General features: G+C 46.1%; 1 protein-coding gene across 8 annotated transcripts in view; it reads right to left on the bottom strand.

Moving 5' to 3' along the window:
- Positions 1-17,586, bottom strand: part of PDE8A (phosphodiesterase 8A) — a 157,302-nt gene that overhangs the window by 40,783 nt on the left and 98,933 nt on the right. For 5 of the 8 annotated variants that reach the window (XM_077873460.1, XM_077873446.1, XM_077873399.1 and 2 more), the window contains exons 7-12: positions 14,756-14,834; positions 13,090-13,227; positions 7,810-7,898; positions 5,890-5,941; positions 5,746-5,788; positions 408-485 (exon numbers count right to left, since the gene is read on the bottom strand). In XM_077873460.1, the coding sequence (XP_077729586.1) occupies positions 408-485; positions 5,746-5,788; positions 5,890-5,941; positions 7,810-7,898; positions 13,090-13,227; positions 14,756-14,834 (479 nt within the window). The remainder of the gene's footprint in view (positions 1-407; positions 486-5,745; positions 5,789-5,889; positions 5,942-7,809; positions 7,899-13,089; positions 13,228-14,755; positions 14,835-17,586) is intronic. The other 3 variants (XM_077873428.1, XM_077873439.1, XM_077873418.1) reach the window with 2 other exon arrangements.

The following is a 17,586-nucleotide window of genomic DNA, read 5'->3' as shown; positions in this document are numbered from 1 at the left end:
AGAGTCTTTCAAATCCCCAAAGGCAGCTCACCTCTCCACCAAAAGGTAAGTTTCCATGGCAAACTGCAACCCACAATGGAATATATTAAGAATTTCCAAATGCATTATGTATTACCCATGTAATTATAGCAGATAAATGGACATCCTCCGCTGTTAATAGTTTAGAAAATAAACTATAGAATAGATAGTAAAATGTAGGGTTTTTTTCTTTATTTCCTCACTCCATCAAAAGGCTGAGAATGGAGCCCCCTGGCAGGAGTCGGATGAGGGGGAAATGGACACGGGTTGCTAGAGGGTCCCCTCCCCTCTCCTGAACTGGTGTGGGCAGTGACCTGGAGAGCAGACTGAGGACAGAATGTCTGGTATTCATGTGTTCAGCATTTTCTCCTCCTGTCTTTGTCACCTACCTTCACTTGTTCGAGAAGCAAGAGTTCTGACATCTAGCGAGCTTTTCCTTCTGTCTTTATGTTTGCCTGACTGATTATCTGTGGAAACAAACTATAAATCACCTCTTCAAAAGAATTTTAACAATTTATTAGGAAAGTTACAGATCTAAATTTTTTCAATAACAAAATTTAAGAATTAGAACACCATTTAAGAAGTCACAAAAGTCAACAGAGTGCCCGGAGATGAAGACTTTGACCAATGAAGTTTAAGCGGGGGGGGGATTTTCTCAAAATATCCCACCTCGTACAGTCATAAACAATCTCTTATACTTCCGCATAATCAAATAAAATGGTTAAAACATTTTGATTCTCACCCATCCTTGCCCCAAAGGTAAATTTTTTTTTTTTTTTTTTTACAATACATGTTTTACAATGTCCCAGGGAAAAACATATCTCTCTTTTCAAGCGTAGTACAGGGAACACTGGTTTGGGGTCTACTTCAAAAGACAGTTTATCTTTCTCCCTGCTGCCCCTGCTTCCTGTGAGCTGCGCCCCCTCTTCCAGCCTCCAGGAGGGGCTGGCTTTGACTCCTCTCACCCACTGACCCCATGGCAACCAATGACAAGGCAGAGCTGACCCTCCTTCCTGTGCCCTGCTGTGTGCTACCCTTGGTGCTGAGCCTCTCCAAATTGTTCCCATTTCATACATGAGGAAACTGGCAGCTGGCGCTCCAGCGGAGCCTTCTCCACCTGCAGGCTGCATCTTTTCTACCCTCCCCTGGCTGCCTCAGCTAGAGTCCCTGCTCAGCAGCAGGACCCAAATGCAGGCCCTTCATGTCTCTCCCCACATCAAGAAGCTGCTTCATGGGGTATCTGCTACATTTTCTTTTACATGGGCACTGACAGTGAACTTGTCATGTCACCTGGACCCTCCTTGTTGCTACATCTGAAGGATACTGTTCAGGTCTTACTTATGGTACTAGACACACTGACCACTCTTTCTGGAAACTCCTGATTTTCCTTCCGTTTCTTACTCTCCCTTCCTCATTCTTCAACCCCCTTCCTCATGGTTCCCTCCTTCCGGCTCCCAAGATTCTGTTCTTAGCCCTTCTTGTCCTCCCAGCAACATGTCTCCTTGGGAGATCTCATTTATTCCCACAGTTTTAACTAACTCCTGTGTTGCTATCTCATCCCAGGCTTCTCCAGAGAGCCAGACGCCATCGGACACCCCTCAGGCACTCCCAGCGTACTCATCTTCCCCCAGATCCAGTAAAGTTGGAAACAAGTCATACGCTTCTCCCTTCCTCTTCCTCAACTGGCCAGCTGAATCTACACATTTTATCTCCTAAATAAATCTTTAGTCTACCCCTGCTCTGTCCTTGTCCTAGCTCAGGCACTCTCCCTCCTCCTCTGGATTATAGCAACAGCCTCCTTCACTGGTCCCACAGTCCCCAACCTTGTCCCTTTCATCCCATTCTCTGTGGGCAGATCCTCCTACAACAAAAATCTGACTAGATCACTCTCCCAATTAAAACATTTCAATGGGTCAACCATTATTTTTAGGATGTGACCAGAGTATGGCCCCAGAGTCCTAGGATATCTAGACCTTCTCTCTCCGGCCACCACAAACTATTTCCTCTCACAATCTTCTACGCCTTGGCACCAACTGCTTACCTCCACTTGGGAATGGACCCCTCCCAGGCCACCTTCTTTACCGGGTTAATTCTCTATCCTCTTTGAAGAAGCAGTGAAGATGCATTTCGGGTATCATAACCTTTTGGAATGTTCCCCTAATGCCTCCCTGCACCCCTCAACACTGTCAGTAGCCAGCAATGTCCACCTTCCTCCCCAGCTATGGAGGACACAAGGGCAGAAACAGCCTTCCTTTCTTATTCCTGGGGGACCAGCACTGCCTTGCATGTAACAGACGCTCGACAAGCACCTGTGTATCCCTGTTTGGATATAAGGTCCACTACATAGAACACTCTGCTTCTGTGCCTCCCTTGCTCAAAAATGTTGAGCGCTGCAGAGAGAGAATAAATGGCTGGCAGTGAAAGACAGGACAAGCTGCTTGTCACAACCTGCCTCTCGCCTCACCTGCCATGACCACACGTGGCTGTGTTGGCACCCCCGCCACTCCTACCTCAACATGATGCTCTCTCTAGATTCTCATTCCCTCAAATTAAGCCCCTCTTCTGGCCCCCAGACAGACACAGATCCTGGCCTGTCTCCTTCCTCTGAGCTCTGTGGAGGTCACATCCACACGACCACCTGGGAAGACAGCTCTGAACCTACTGGGTTGGTCCTGCACTCTTTTTTCTCCCTTTTAGCCACTCCACACACATTCACTGGGCACCTCCCACATGCTGGGCCCTCTGCCAGGCGTTAGCAATGTGAAGACAAACAAAGTATGGTCCATGTCTACAAATGGGCTGGGATGCAGGGAAACAAATGTAGGTGAACCAAGAGGCAGAGTAACAGCTTTGCAGGGCAGAAGGGGTCCCAAGGAGAAAAGGCAGGTTCTCGTCTGAGAGCAAATGAGTTAGGTTGTGTAGATGTAGCCAACAAGAGGAGGAAACATTTCCAGGAGGAAGCTGCTTATGCCCATGGGGCAAAATGTGGCTGCAGAGAAGCAAAATGCATGTACCAAGGACCGGGCTGTGGCAAAAGTGGAAGAGAAGCAGCTTTCATTTGTATTGAATGTTTTAAGGTTACTCTATCGCTGTGTAAATCCTCCACCTTCCTGGCCCCAGCAACCCCACTGGGGTCCCTGGCTCCCCACCCAAATCCAACAACTCTGTGTAGACCAATCTCAAATAGCTTGCACCTGCTGGGATGCTGCTCCTGGGGAGGGAGGTGGCTGGCTTTCAGAGGCAGACACGGGTACGGAGGATGAGTGCAGGTTCATACCTGGCCAGACTGCAAGCCCTGAAGAAACATGAGTCCAAGCCCTCACACCTAGTAAGTGTGCTCTGAGACGCCTGGCCTGTCAATGGACAGAAGCCTACATGGGCCTCCAAAGACCAGGGCTTGGGCTCAGCACCCCCTCTGACTTCAGCTCTCTGCTTCTTGTTCCCTAGAACATGATCCTTCCATGCCTCCCCTAACAGGTCTTTAGCAGTAAACCCAGGGAACCGTGGAACAGCAGTGAGGGTGGTAAGCATTCAGTAGCCGCTTCCACTGCTACGTGAACATGGTGCTCTAGCGGGATGAGCTCCATTTTGGAGATGGGGAAGCTGCGGACTGGATGTCTGCCAGGACTTGCTGGGAACACTGCAGACTTTTAGAGAACTTTCTGTGACACTCTTAATAGTTCAGGCATTTGAGAGCAAATTTGCTCTGCACTGGGACCACTGAACTCCTAAGAGCCAGCTTCTAGTTAGCCCTCTTCTCCCTGGCCTCTCCACCTCCTCCACCTGAGGAAGCTCGCCTTCTCCGGATGCCAAGGAGCACTTGAAGGCTTTCCAGTAGTTCAGGACACCTGTATCCATGGGCTCAACCTGGCAGCCCCAGAGTACCTGTAAGATATACTGAAGCACCATGCCACGCTGCCTGACCTGGAACTTGTCACAGTTCTGATAATACCTTCCCCACCCCCCTACCCATGAAACACAGAGTGCAGGTTTCTCACCAGCAGACATCTGCTGCCTGGTGTGCAGTGGTGGTACGAGGAATTTTGGTGGCACGAATGACTTCGACATCCTGCTGGCTACACATCCCCTCACTGTCTGCTACTGCTGGCCTCCCACCCACAGTACTCAGTCAGCTTGCCTCCCCACTCTCATCAGGAGCAATGTCCTGTGGCCCTGGACTCTCCATATGCCACCAGACATCTCCACAAGGCTCTTCCAGGCACCCAAGGTAGACCAAGTTCAAAGCTAAACTCAGATGTTGACACTCAATTCTCCTGCTCAAAAGTCCTCAGGCTCCCCCGCCTACAGAGGAAAATCCTAATCTCCTACTTGGCATCTGAGGGGGAATCCCTCATGAGCCCAATTCCCCTTTCCATACTGACCAGTCAAAATTTAATCCTGCTCTTTCTCGAACACACTCTGACCTTTTCCTCTTTTTATGGTTTTTATTTCTGGAATGCTTTTCCTTTCACACCACTCTCCTTAGTCCAGACCACCTCTCCCTGTCTGGAATTTTCTCCTCCTCCTCTAGGCCACCATGGCACCACCAGTCCTTTCCCAGCCACTACTGATCACTGCTTATCATTACTTGTGTCCCCTGGCTGTCGACAGGTCTCTCTTCATTCCAGCTGAAAGCCTCACTGATCCTGGAGTGAACTGCCCCGGTGTATACTCCAGAGCTTTGGAGCCGGCCATCTGGATTCCAGTGCCAGCTTAACTGGGTTCTAGGTGGACTCTCCTGGGCAAATTATTTAGCCCTGCAATTTCCTTACCTGTCAAAAGGGAGCTTCATCCACAAAATCTTTACCCTACTGGGTCATTGCAAGGCTTCAATTAAATATGCTTTAATTTAAGCACTTAGCATGGGGTCTTGTGCATGGTAAATGCTCAGAAAAACACATGGGACCCATTCCTAGAATGAATGAGTGAATGAATGAATGAATGAATGAATGTTCTGGTACTGCAGAAAGTATGTCACCAACAGCTGAGGGGATGGAAGACAAAGTCTTTCCCTAAAGACTCCTATAGACTAGCTGGGCAACCAGAGCATTGCCTGGGCATGGTGGGTTGCTGTTAAACACCCACAGGGTGTGATGGAGCCGCCTCTGGGTGGAGCTGGAAGAACTCTGCACCAGCACAGCTTGGCCCTCACCTATAACCACCAGGTGAGGAAGGTGGCTTGCTGAGGCCATGGCATATGCTTGAGGGAAACAGGCAATGCCGGGGCAGGGAAAAACACAGATGTGGAGATGAGCAGGCGGCGTCCAAAGCATGATAGGGGACAGACACAAGGTGAGCCAAGCCTGTCAGGGTCCAGCTACCTCCCCATAGGCTGGAGGGGATAACTATCAGGAGGTGGAGATATCCCTGCTTGAATACTGTAGTCTGATACCCAACACTGTTGCCTCTTAAAGCACAGGTGAGGCCAACAAGTCACAGCTCACTCAACATATCTTTACAAGGTTCCTGCATCTGGGGTGATCAGTTTTCTCCCCACAGGCTGAGATCCACCCCAGGACAGGACACCTGTAAGAATGCCCACAGGTGCTCAGGTGCATCAGCTCATAAACCAGCCTGGGGCGTTAGGAGAGACATGTTGTCATGGTGCTAAGAAAATACACCTCCCCCCTCGCCCCCGTGCATGAGGTGAGCTAGGCAGAGTAAGGGTCTGGTTTTGTTGTTTTCACCAGCCTGATAACCCCAAAGAATGGACATGGAGCACCATACCTGTATGAGTGTCAGACTGAACACATTCAGTTATTTTCTCAGCCTAAAAATAAATGTAGAAGCCATTAGTTCTGATTGCCTAGTCACGTAATTGGGGAAATCTTGCTGGGCACCCCTGGAGTCCCTAGGGCTCCCTTTACATACCTTATTACTGCCATTGCACACTCTGATAATGGACACATAGTGTCTAATTTTTCTGCAAGTAGAAAACAATACATTATTTCTCTCCTGGCTCTCTAATCTGATAGGAATGCAGCTAATTTTTATTATGAAAGAGCATCTCCCTTTCACAATACACAAAATGCTCTGAGGGGAGCATTTCTATTGTTTGTGGCCAAGGCCACCAATAAACAGGTGAGAGTCCATGAGCCACTTCTGGTGTCTCTGCAGAAAAGAAGTGAGCTCTTCAGTAAAAACAACACAATTCTTCCAAGTTATCACAACATACAATAAAAAATACCAGTGTTTTAAACAACGGACTGCATGCTAACCAACCAAAAGCCTTTCATTCCTTGGCATGTTTTCATTTTCACAGCCCTTTGTATCTACATTCCTCCTAAGGTTCCAGCCAATATTGTGCTCCCTGCCACTAAGGTGGCACTATGGCCATACCGAGCTCACTGGCAAGAGGCGGGGAAGAGTCCTCGACCAGGCACTCAGGGCTCATCTCAGAAGCTGCAGGCGGAACTCCTCACTACTCACTGGGCCTTCCACTTTTCCAATTCTCCCCCCAGATCATCAAATCCCTAGACTTATCCCAAAAAAACTTGGAGGACGACATAAAAAGGCAAAGAATTGGAACAGGGAGCCCACATAGACCCGCCTCCCTGAGACCATCACTCATGGGCGACCAAGCACGGGGGCCCTGTGGTCAGCATGGCAGCCCTGCTCCACCCCCTGCTGGTGAAACCTCCCACCTCAGGCCTCAGTTTCCTCATCTGTAAAACGGAGATGATCACAATACTGACGCCACAGTGTGTGTTGATGAGGAAACAAAGTGACATCTACCAGGCACCAAGCCTGCCCATGGAGGGAGGGCTCGAGAAGCAGCCGCAGCTGCTGTAACCACCATGGCCACATTCCCTCCTGGTCTTGTGTTTCCTTCTTTTATTTTCAGGATAGAGATTATATTCTAGGTATGATTTCACATTTTGATTTTTGTGTTTACCTTAAGCATTTTTTTCCTTACCATTTAATTTTCTATGATCATCATTTCTGATGGTTGCATATTTTACTGTTGGGTATCCTACAATTCAGATTTATAATTTCCCACTGTTCATATTATTTAAGATATATTCTGAGGCAAACCATATGACATTTTTAGGCTCCTGATATATAATACTTTGCCATCTGTAGTCACATCTGTTTTATATGAGAGTTGCTATAAATGGTAATGACTTAAATACCTTTATCTAATTTGATAGATCTACAGAGAAATAATACATAGTCTTTCAAATTAGATAAAAATCTTTTAAATATAGAGAATCCAGCAGTTAGTGTTCTTGCCACATGGCATAATACTGTGGCATTCTTTTTTTTTTTTTATTTTTTTTATTTTTATTTTTATTTTTTTTTACTGTGGCATTCTAACTGAAATACTGTAGTCTCTCTTGTGTCCATGCAGCAGAAGCACAATTGTCTGGAGCCTGGTGGCCCTGGGTCACGAGCTGGGGAGGTCGGGCTGTAGCCATGAGGACGCTCTACCCTGGAAGGTGGTTTCTTTGATGACACTTGACCTTGTGACAAGTCTTCCTTTTAAATTTCTGCATGCAGGGATCCCTGGGTGGCGCAGCGGTTTGGCGCCTGCCTTTGGCCCAGGGCGCGATCCTGGAGACCCGGGATCGAATCCCACGTCAGGCTCCTGGTGCATGGAGCCTGCTTCTCCCTCTGCCTGTGTCTCTGCCTCTCTCTCTCTCTCTCTCTGTATGTGACTATCATAAATAAATAAAAATTAAAAAAAAAAAATTTCTGCATGCAGTTCTTAACCTACTGAAGTATTCAGAGCAAATTCTGCCCTAAGCCAAGCATGGTATGTTGACTGGAGTACCTGGATTTTCCACTTACCCTCCCTGTCCAATGACAGGTATTATCTTCACATTTTGTTGCACATTATCTCCATTTTTCTTTTTGGCATGGTAGATTCCTTGCCACTCCTATAAATGGAATGTAAGCATCATTATACTGTGCGTTCAAAACATAAACCCAAGAACATCTTCTATGTGAGGTTCTGATTCACTTACCGTGGCTAAAGCAATTCAGACAAAAAAATGATCCCAACCCCAAACACAACATTGGGCAATCTGTTTTCCCCAAGTCCATCTCTTCCTGCATGGGGGACAAACACCAGCTGGCCATGGTAGGAGTGGTCACAGGTTTTCAGGAGCTGTCCTCTGGCAAGAGGGCCTGGCCTCGGAATGAAGAATGGTCCCTGGCTGCAGCACACAGGTTCCTCAGACTGTCCTGGCTCTCACCCGCGTGCTGCAGGGGAGGAGCAGCATGGTCTCTGCTCCCCTGATGGGAGAACCTCAGGACTGGGGCAGAGAAGGGGCCACTCTGCTGCCACTAGCACAGTGGCCTACTACCATCCTCTGGGACATGTGGGGATTCCAGTCCCTCTGCAGGGAAGTGGATGAAGATGACAGCCAAGTCTGGGCTCAGGTAGAACAGATTGGAGACCTTAAAAGCCAGGGCTGCAGCGACATCAGCTGTGCTCTCACGGCCAGTCAGAACATGCACAGATCCTCTTAGAATGAATCTGCAGTCTGGGAGAGCAGTTGTGTATGGGCCATGACCCCAGCGAGAACGGGGACTGCAGGTGGCAACCCTACTCTTGGGGTGGTGCAGAGAAGTCTGGAATGGAGTGGGGTTTTGTCATTACCTAAAAGGTTCTGAATTCCTGCAAGGGTCACCAAGGTCCTTAAGCTATAAATAGCTTGAGGATTTACTGTAGGACACTCAACTCTTAGGGTGACCCCTAACCCTTCTGACCTTCTAGATCCCTCAGGACCTAGGGCTGACCCAGGCAGGAAACAGACCACCGTGGCAGCCTTGGTGGCTTAGCTCACATCTGTCCAGACCCTTACAAAGGGTCCATTCTGAAATCTTCCATGCTTATGGCCTGGCAACCTGCATGCAAATGCCAACAAGAGAATCTCCTCTCAGGCTCCTCTGAGAAAGTGGATTCAGCAGAAGCCAGGACATTCTGACAGAAGCAAAGGATGGTTTCTGATGCTCCCCAGTGTACTTCTGAACACACCGTCCTCAGGAAAGGACTGAAGGAAAAGACAGCCTGAGAGTCCAGCTCCATGCTTATGGACCTCCGGAGCAGAAGGAAGGTGAGGGTCTCACACACCATAGTTCTGAGGGGAGACTGGCCTGTGCCAGGCAAGAGCTAAACAGAGGTCACTAGACAGGAAGCTACCGCCTGCCTTCTGTATCTGCAGCCTGTGTATCCTCGCAGGAGGCTTCAGCAGATAGCTACAGACTTACTGCCAAAGCTCACTACCAACAGAAATGTAGGAAATTGATTGTGGTGACATTTACAAAACTCTGTGAATAGACCAAACACCAGTGAATTGCAGACTTTAATGGGTGAATTCTCAATTATTCTCAAGAGAGAATAATTCTATAGAGTTTTTATAGAAAAGAGAGAGAAAAATGGGAGACTAATTCAATCCATCCATCAGTCAGAACTTTAAAATATATCTGCAGGATTTTCTCCGCTAATCCTTTCTGGATAGACATGTGCAGCTGCCAGATCCCAAGGAGAGGAATAGGAAGCCAGTTCAGCCAGTGTTGAATGGTCCAGCTGAGGAACAAAGTGATTTAGTCAGTGTCTCTGCTTCGAGAACACTTTTGCCTGAGAGTTCTCCAGTCATTAACAGAAGCAAAAATATTTACTTATCACAGATCATAGTTCTTATCAAAAATATTGACCTATCAGAAATATACGAGTTGTAGTTCCTGGAATAACATAGTACTACCTCAGAACGCACTCCTAAAGATTACATCTGGTAACATACAGAAATTCTTGGCCGAGTCCTGACACATAGCAAACATTCAGTAAATGGCCATTCAGTTCCAGCCCAGGTGGTTTTGCACAGGCTTCTCTGGGCCATGCTCCCCTCAGAACCATATGAAGACCCATGCCCCGCTGCTGTTCTGGGGCAGGCCAAGCACTGAGTTGGGCTTCTCGGACTACTGAGACAGCCCCTCTGGGTGCCCAGTCATCCCCAGGGCTTGCACAGTGCCAGCACACAGTCAGTCAAGGGACACTGGGGCTCCTGTTCAGCCAAATGGAATTGGGAGGCCAAGGTCAGTCTGTAGAATCCTTGTAGCTAGGCCTAGGGATTGCACTCCAGGCCCAGGGAGCAGTGTGATCAGACTAACCACTTGGGAGCATAGGAAGCGCTGACCAGAGATCTCCAGAAAATGGCCCTGACGGGATTCGGCCACCACAGTCCAAGGGTGGCAAGAAGGCCCCACACAAGGTCAGGTCCAGGCAACAGACACTGAGATGCAGGGATGTAACAGACATCATGGCTTAGCAATGGACTGGACACTGATGGGTGGAGAGGAACCAAAACCATTCTAGGAATGAGGCAAGTGGGAGGCCAACCAACGAGCAGAGATAACAGGGGCTGGAGAGGATGGATATTTTGGTTAACGAGGGATGAGGGAAAAATTGTTAGACAAGGTGATTTCAAGATGATGGAGGGAAGTTGTATGAGACCCTGGTGAGAAGCTGAGGCTGAAAATGGGAAGGCGTGGGCCATGTATGCAGAGCAGCAAAGTGCCTCACCAAGCGAGATTTCTGAGAAATACGGCAGGGACGAAGAACCCTGGTAAACCTGGGAGGAATGGTGGAAGAAAGATCAGGAGAGGAGGGGAGCCTGTGAGGAACCATAGGAGCTCCAAGTTTCGAAAAGCTAGAGGGCTCTGCAGCCAAATGTCATGATTATACGTAGGCATTGAGCAGCCAACATGTTCTAGTGCCTACAAGACACAATTTCCAAGGGAAGAGCCCATAGAAGGCTCAGGCATGTGAGAAGAGGAGAGTGTGAGTTCTAGAGCCCTGCTAGAGAAGTCTTGGGGACGAGGAAAGGGAGGGAATTGGGAAGGATGTATACGGGCGGGGATGCAAAGAAGCATGAGCATGGAGGCTGAGGCTGAGAACAATAGGTAGAGGGGTTTGTGGAGAGCTATGTTTGCCATACTCTCTGTGTGAACATCATCAGAATTTCTTCTCTGTCCCCAACTGGCACATCTAGAATCTGGCCCTTTGAAGCTGCCCTCTTTCCATTACCAAACCACTTCCTGAGTCCCTGTTCTGGTTCCCAGGGCATGTCTGAGCTCTCTCCACTGAGCCCAGTGACTCTGTCTTCCAGGGCTGGCTGACCCCTTAGCAAGTGCTTCTTCTCCCTCCATAGGGAAACTCAATCATGAAGGCCATATATCGTTTCATTTCACAAAAATTATCCAACTAAATAGCCTGTCCTGCTGCAGCGTTGTCAGCAAACCAAGGACAAATGGCTGTTCTTCTGCTCTCCCCAGGAACTCCAAAACACACAAATAAATAACCATGCTCCCAATGAAGTGATGCTGAGGTCAATTATATGATAATCTTTCATATTCTGTGCTCACAATAAACAGGTTTTAGAGAACAGGTCTCCTGTTGTTCAAGTTTGAGGCCCCTTTGTACCTGGCACCAGTGACATTAGTTAGGAGGTGAGATGTTGCTCACACAGATTGGGATGGATCTCAAGGCCTCACGCTAACCCACTAACTGGCCCCTCCCATTCTCTACTTGCTCTCCTCAGTGTTCGTGTTGCCAGATCAAGGCGTACGAGGGCCATAATCTCTGGCTCATGCCTGGCTGACCCTCACAACAGAACCACTGGCTGACCCAGAGGCAGCCTGGGACCTCAGTGTCAGGATTGGGAAGGCCCTGGTAAAGCCCCGCCAGGGCTGCTCTTTGGTCACTGCCTTCTGAGGATGCCCCCTCTCTCAGAGTGAGGGAACCCGGGGTCCAGCCCAGGCAGTATGCCTGAGCGCCTGAGGGGCTCTTCATTCGTCTCAGTCTTCCCTGCTCTCTCCAGAGGACCTGCCACTCTTTCCAGTAAGAAAATCATCATCCGTGACAGAAAAGTTGAAGGCAGAATGGGATTCAAGTAGTGCCCATTTTTATCATTCCCCTGGGAGTATGTCATTGGGCCCTCACAGCCAGCCTGCCCTTTCCTTGTTTTCACAAGGCAAACTGGTGTGCTCAGAGCCACAGAACAAAGGGACACAACCCAAAAATGGTGTCTTAAGGGGCCCACGTAAAGTAGGGTATAGGCTCTGCAGAGCCCTTCAGCCCCTCATGGCAGACTGCTCTGCTGGGCTATGGGGTGGGGGAGCGGGCAAGAAAGCAGGTCACCAGTGTTTCAAGTATTCTGAATGATCAGATTAATAGTCTCTCACCAACTTTCAGAAGTTAAAAAGAGCCTAGCAGAAAAGACTATGGAAAGCAATAGCCTTTCCCTTGTTTGTTTGTTTTTTAAAGATTTTATTTATTTATTCATGAGAGACACAGAGATAGAGGGAGAGACACAGGCAGAGGGAGAAGCAGGCTCCATGCAGGGAGCCCAATATGGGACTCGATCCCGGGACTCCAAGATCAGGCCCTGGGCCAAAGGCAGGCGCTAAACCGCTGAGCCACCCAGGGATCCCAGCCTTTCCCTTGTCATCACACATGAAAACCTAGTAATAGTGAGGTGCTGGCAGAAGCCAGTGCTGAGAAATAACCTTTCAGACTGAGACTGCCTTCGATCTATCCCTCCAGCACCACGATTATGTGACTTGTCATGTTCACACCCTGGAATAGGAGTTCCCCAAGGCAGCAGTTTATGTTTTGCCCTTTTTTCTATACCACAATCTAGCAGAGTGCCTGCACATAGAAGACATTCCAAAAGAGGCCAAACAGATGCAGATGTGTTGGGCTCAGGTGTGTTCTGAGACCTTGGGTCTTTACCGGCAATCCTCTGCCCAAAGAAGCCACTTGACAACATCTACCACTTAGACAATCAATTATTAGAAAGATCAATGTACTTGTAACAAAGATGAAGATACTGACTTCAAGTGTCAATCAAAGCTATTCTGCATAACAGTTGATTGTCTCCTCCACTTCCTTGATCTTAGTTTCCTCATCTGCAAAATGGGAATAACAGGACCAACACTATCGGCACTTCCCTGGGCCTCAGTGAAGGGTGAGATGCAGATTATCCCGCCCAGGTGATGCTTGGCAAACACCTTCCTTTCCTCTTTGTTACAGAAAGTAAAAAAGGTACTAACCCTCTTACTTACCTTGCCTATCCTGATGCATGAATTTATAGTATCGAGCAAATCAGCCTTTTTTTCATTTATAGGCACTTCTGCTAACTCCTTTCCTATTAATTCACCTGACTGATAGCCCATGGTTGTTTCAAATGCAGGATTTGCATACTGGGGGGAGACAAGAGAAACAACATCAAGCACATTAAAAGAGAATCTGGGAAGAGGACAATCCAGAGTATTTACCCTAAGCCATTATGTTTTCCACCCAGAAAGCTCAGGAGCTTGGAGCTCACTGTGACAGTTTTGAAGTCGCAGAGCATAACCCCTGGAGATCCCTGGGGTCCAGAGAAGCCTCTACCCCAGGGACTTGACTGGGGTTCTGTCATGGTCCCTGAGGCCCCAGAGAGGAACTGGTCCAATCCCCTTGAACATCCAAAGAGGAAGAAGCCACATGAATACCGGCTTGAACTGCTATAGGAGCACTTCTCAGATTATGACACAGTAGAATGAAGTAGTAGACTGAAGTGCAAAGCACCCAGGCTCCCCTCCAGCAAGTCACTCAACCCCCTCTAAGTCTCAATCCGCGTATCTGTTCAATGGGAATGAAACCCCTAGGTCGCCACTCTCAAGTGATACACATGAATCGTGTGCTGGGAAAGCAGGCTATGAACTGGGAAGTACTTACTGATGGAAGGCTGTATGGCTAAATTTCAGAGAGGACCACAAGACTAGAAGAAAATGTACAGGAAAGCTGTGCATGTGCTAATAATAGCAATAATAAAATAGCGGTGATGATAAAGCAATGACTGATACCACTTAGGTTCTGTTTTCCTTGCTAGACACTAGTAAGCACTCCACACGCACTCACCCACTTACAACATCCTGACAAAAGACAGGTTGTTGTAGGAGTATCATTCTTGTCTGTACAGCTCAGAGAGCACATTTAGGGAGACAAAGTAACTTGCCCTATGATGCTCAGCTAGGAAGGTGTGGCAGTTGCCTGCCACCAGCCTGCGCTCTCAATGCCGGCCAGCTGCCTCTCTGGGCACCGACTCCTGAAAGCCGGGATCAGCAGCTCTTTACCAAGCATGTTGCAAGTTAAAGTGAAGAGCTAGAGTGCTTAGGAGAGACAGCAAAGTGGAGCTGATCTCAGACAAAAGGAGTATTTCCTTGGCACAAGCCCTCTTTTGTAATCTAAAAGTACAAGCTATATTATCTTAAGCTGCTTTTATGAATCCTCTTTGCTAATAATGAGTCATTTGTTCAGCAACTACTAGGTTATTCTGGCAATTCTGAGTAGTTTCTAATACATTTCTATAGGTGTAAACTATCTTCAAAAACAATGAGAAAGGCTAGAGCTTGAAGACCTTAGGGTGAGAGCCTCCTCCTGCTCCTGTGGTAATCCCTTTGGATAAAAGCCTCCTCTTGCTAAATAAACAAAAAAGTAAATAATAATAAATGCAAATGTGGTATTTCCACAGAATATTTTCTGGCACCATAAATAACTATTAGTAGCTTTACTTATTTAAAAGGAACTTATTTTAAATTACGTATTTTACAGATTTTGTTCTGATGATTCTCTAAGAAAAACTTGGTCTCTTGAACTTCCAAAAGAAAAAAAAAACATCAGACTGGAAGGGTTTAATGCTAAAGCAATACCAGAAATTCAGAAAAATGAACTTCCAAAATAACCAACCTGTATAACGCGGTCTTCACTTGTAATTTCAATTGCTTCTTGACTTTTCTCTAATGCCGTGAATATTGAGTTACAAGCCCTTTATGGGTAGGGGAAAAAAAAAAAGACTGATTAATGTAAACACTACAAAAAAATCTAATACAATCTTGAGTTATTGTATTAACTTATTTAAATGTGGTTTTCATTTGATGATAAAAGTAACAAATACTAATTCAAGAAAAAGGAGGAGGGAAATATTAAAAAGCATAAAGACAAATAAACACCTTCTGTAACCATGCTACTTGGGACCATGAATATGCATAGCTGTGCCTTCCCTTCCAGGGTGAGGACCAGCGTGGGATACATGCCAGGGCAGCTCTGGGACCCTGCGCCCATGACTGAACCTCCTGAGTCTCCCTCCTCCCCATCTGGGAGAACCCTCCTGAGGGCTACGTGAGAGAAGAGAATCAAGAATCCTGCACAGAGCCCGACAGAAAGGAGATGGTCAATCATTTGTAGCTATTATTTACTTTTTTTATGTAAAAAAAGAATACGTATTTGGAAGGAGGAAAGAAATTGTAGCAAATTACAAACTTAAAAAGATGATAATCATCACAAAATCCAGAGAAATAACCATGCAGCTAACCTTGAACAAGGCAAGGGTTAAGAGTGCCAACCCTCTGTGCAGTCAAAAATCTACATACAACTTTTTACTACCCAGAAACTTACGTACTGTAGACCAAGAAGCCTTGTCGATAACATAACCAGTCAACTAACACAGATTTTATATGCTATATGTGTTATTTAATGTATCCTCACAATAAAGTACACTAGGGAAAAGAAAATGCTACTAAAAAGATCATAAGGAAGAGAAAATCCATTTATACTACTGTATTTATTGAAAAGAATCCACGTATAAGAACCCGTGATGTTTAAGGGTCAACTGTAATTTTATTAATAAACCACCTGATACTTATCTATAGAACATATTCCATATATACCGGGCAGTGTAATCTTTGACTGCCTATACATATCACAACAAAACTTCTACAGTTACCAGAAAGATAACTCAGTATTTTTTTTAAATGTAAACATATTTATTGTATGTGCTTTTGAAAAAACATCCTAATAATTTAATCATACATCTGTAGTGTTTCCTCTTCACTTTTACCAATAATAAAATCTATGCTTAACTGCAGATTTCACCAGCTAGAGTTTTCTGATTTAGTTAGTCCTTTTCTTAGTCTCTTCAGTAAAAATTAGAATCTGCTAATCCAAAGTTTTTAAAACTATTTCTACAGGAAGATAAAGTAATAAAGAGAGAGCATGAACTTTTCTGAACAAATAATATCATACTGGAGAGGACTTTAAAGAACCTAACATTTTTTTTTAAAGAATCTAACATATTATTAAGCCCATTTCTAAACTGTTCATTTCATTTTTTTAATAAATTTATTTTTTATTGGTGTTCAATTTACCAACATACAGAATAACACCCAGTGCTCATCCCGTCAAGTGCCCCCTCCCCCCGTGCCCGTCACCCATTCACCCCCACCCCCCGCCCTCCTCCCCTTCCACCACCCTTAGTTAGTTTCCCAGAGTTAGGAGTCTTTATGTTCTGTCTCCCTTTCTGATATTTCCCACACATTTCTTCTCCCTTCCCTTATATTCCCTTTCACTATTATTTATATTCCCCAAATGAATGAGAACATATAATGTTTGTCCTTCTCCGATTGACTTACTTCACTCAGCATCATACCCTCCAGTTCCATCCACGTTGAAGCAAATGGTGGGTATTTGTCATTTCTAATGGCTGAGTAATATTCCATTGTATACATAGACCACATCTTCTTTATCCATTCATCTTTCGATGGACACCGAGGCTCCTTCCACAGTTTGGCTATTGTGGCCATTGCTGCTAGAAACATCGGGGTGCAGGTGTCCCGGCGTTTCATTGCATCTGTATCTTTGGGGTAAATCCCCAACAGTGCAATTGCTGGGTCGTAGGGCAGGTCTATTTTTAACTCTTTGAGGAACCTCCACACAGTTTTCCAGAGTGGCTGCACCAGTTCACATTCCCACCAACAGTGTAAGAGGGTTCCCTTTTCTCCGCATCCTCTCCGACATTTGTGGTTTCCTGCCTTGTTAATTTTCCCCATTCTCACTGGTGTGAGGTGGTATCTCATCGTGGTTTTGATTTGTATTTTCCTGATGGCAAGTGATGCAGAGCATTTTCTCATGTGCATGTTGGCCATGTCTATGTCTTCCTCTGTGAGATTTCTGTTCATGTCTTTTGCCCATTTCATGATTGGATTGTTTGCTTCTTTGGTGTTGAGTTTAAGAAGTCCTTTATAGATCTTGGAAACTAGCCCTTTATCTGATACGTCATTTGCAAATATCTTCTCCCATTCTGTAGGTTGTCTTTGAGTTTTGTTGACTGTATCCTTTGCTGTGCAAAAGCTTCTTATCTTGATGAAGTCCCAATAGTTCATTTTTGCTTTTGTTTCTTTTGCCTTCAGGATGTATCTTGCAAGAAGTTACTGTGGCCAAGTTCAAAAAGGGTGTTGCCTGTGTTCTCCTCTAGGATTTTGATGGAATCTTGTCTCACATTTAGATCTTTCATCCATTTTGAGTTTATCTTTGTGTATGGTGAAAGAGAGTGGTCTAGTCTCATTCTTCTGCATGTGGATGTCCAATTTTCCCAGCACCATTTATTGAAAAGGCTGTCTTTCTTCCAATGGATAGTCTTTCCTCCTTTATCGAATATTAGTTGACCATAAAGTTCAGGGTCCACTTCTGGTTTCTCTATTCTGTTCCATTGATCTATGTGTCTGTTTTTTTTTTTTTTTAAG

Source organism: Canis aureus, chromosome 2, assembly GCF_053574225.1.
Source record: "Canis aureus isolate CA01 chromosome 2, VMU_Caureus_v.1.0, whole genome shotgun sequence".
NCBI lineage: Eukaryota > Metazoa > Chordata > Mammalia > Carnivora > Canidae > Canis > Canis aureus.
This window is presented reverse-complemented; position numbering and strand designations above follow the sequence as displayed.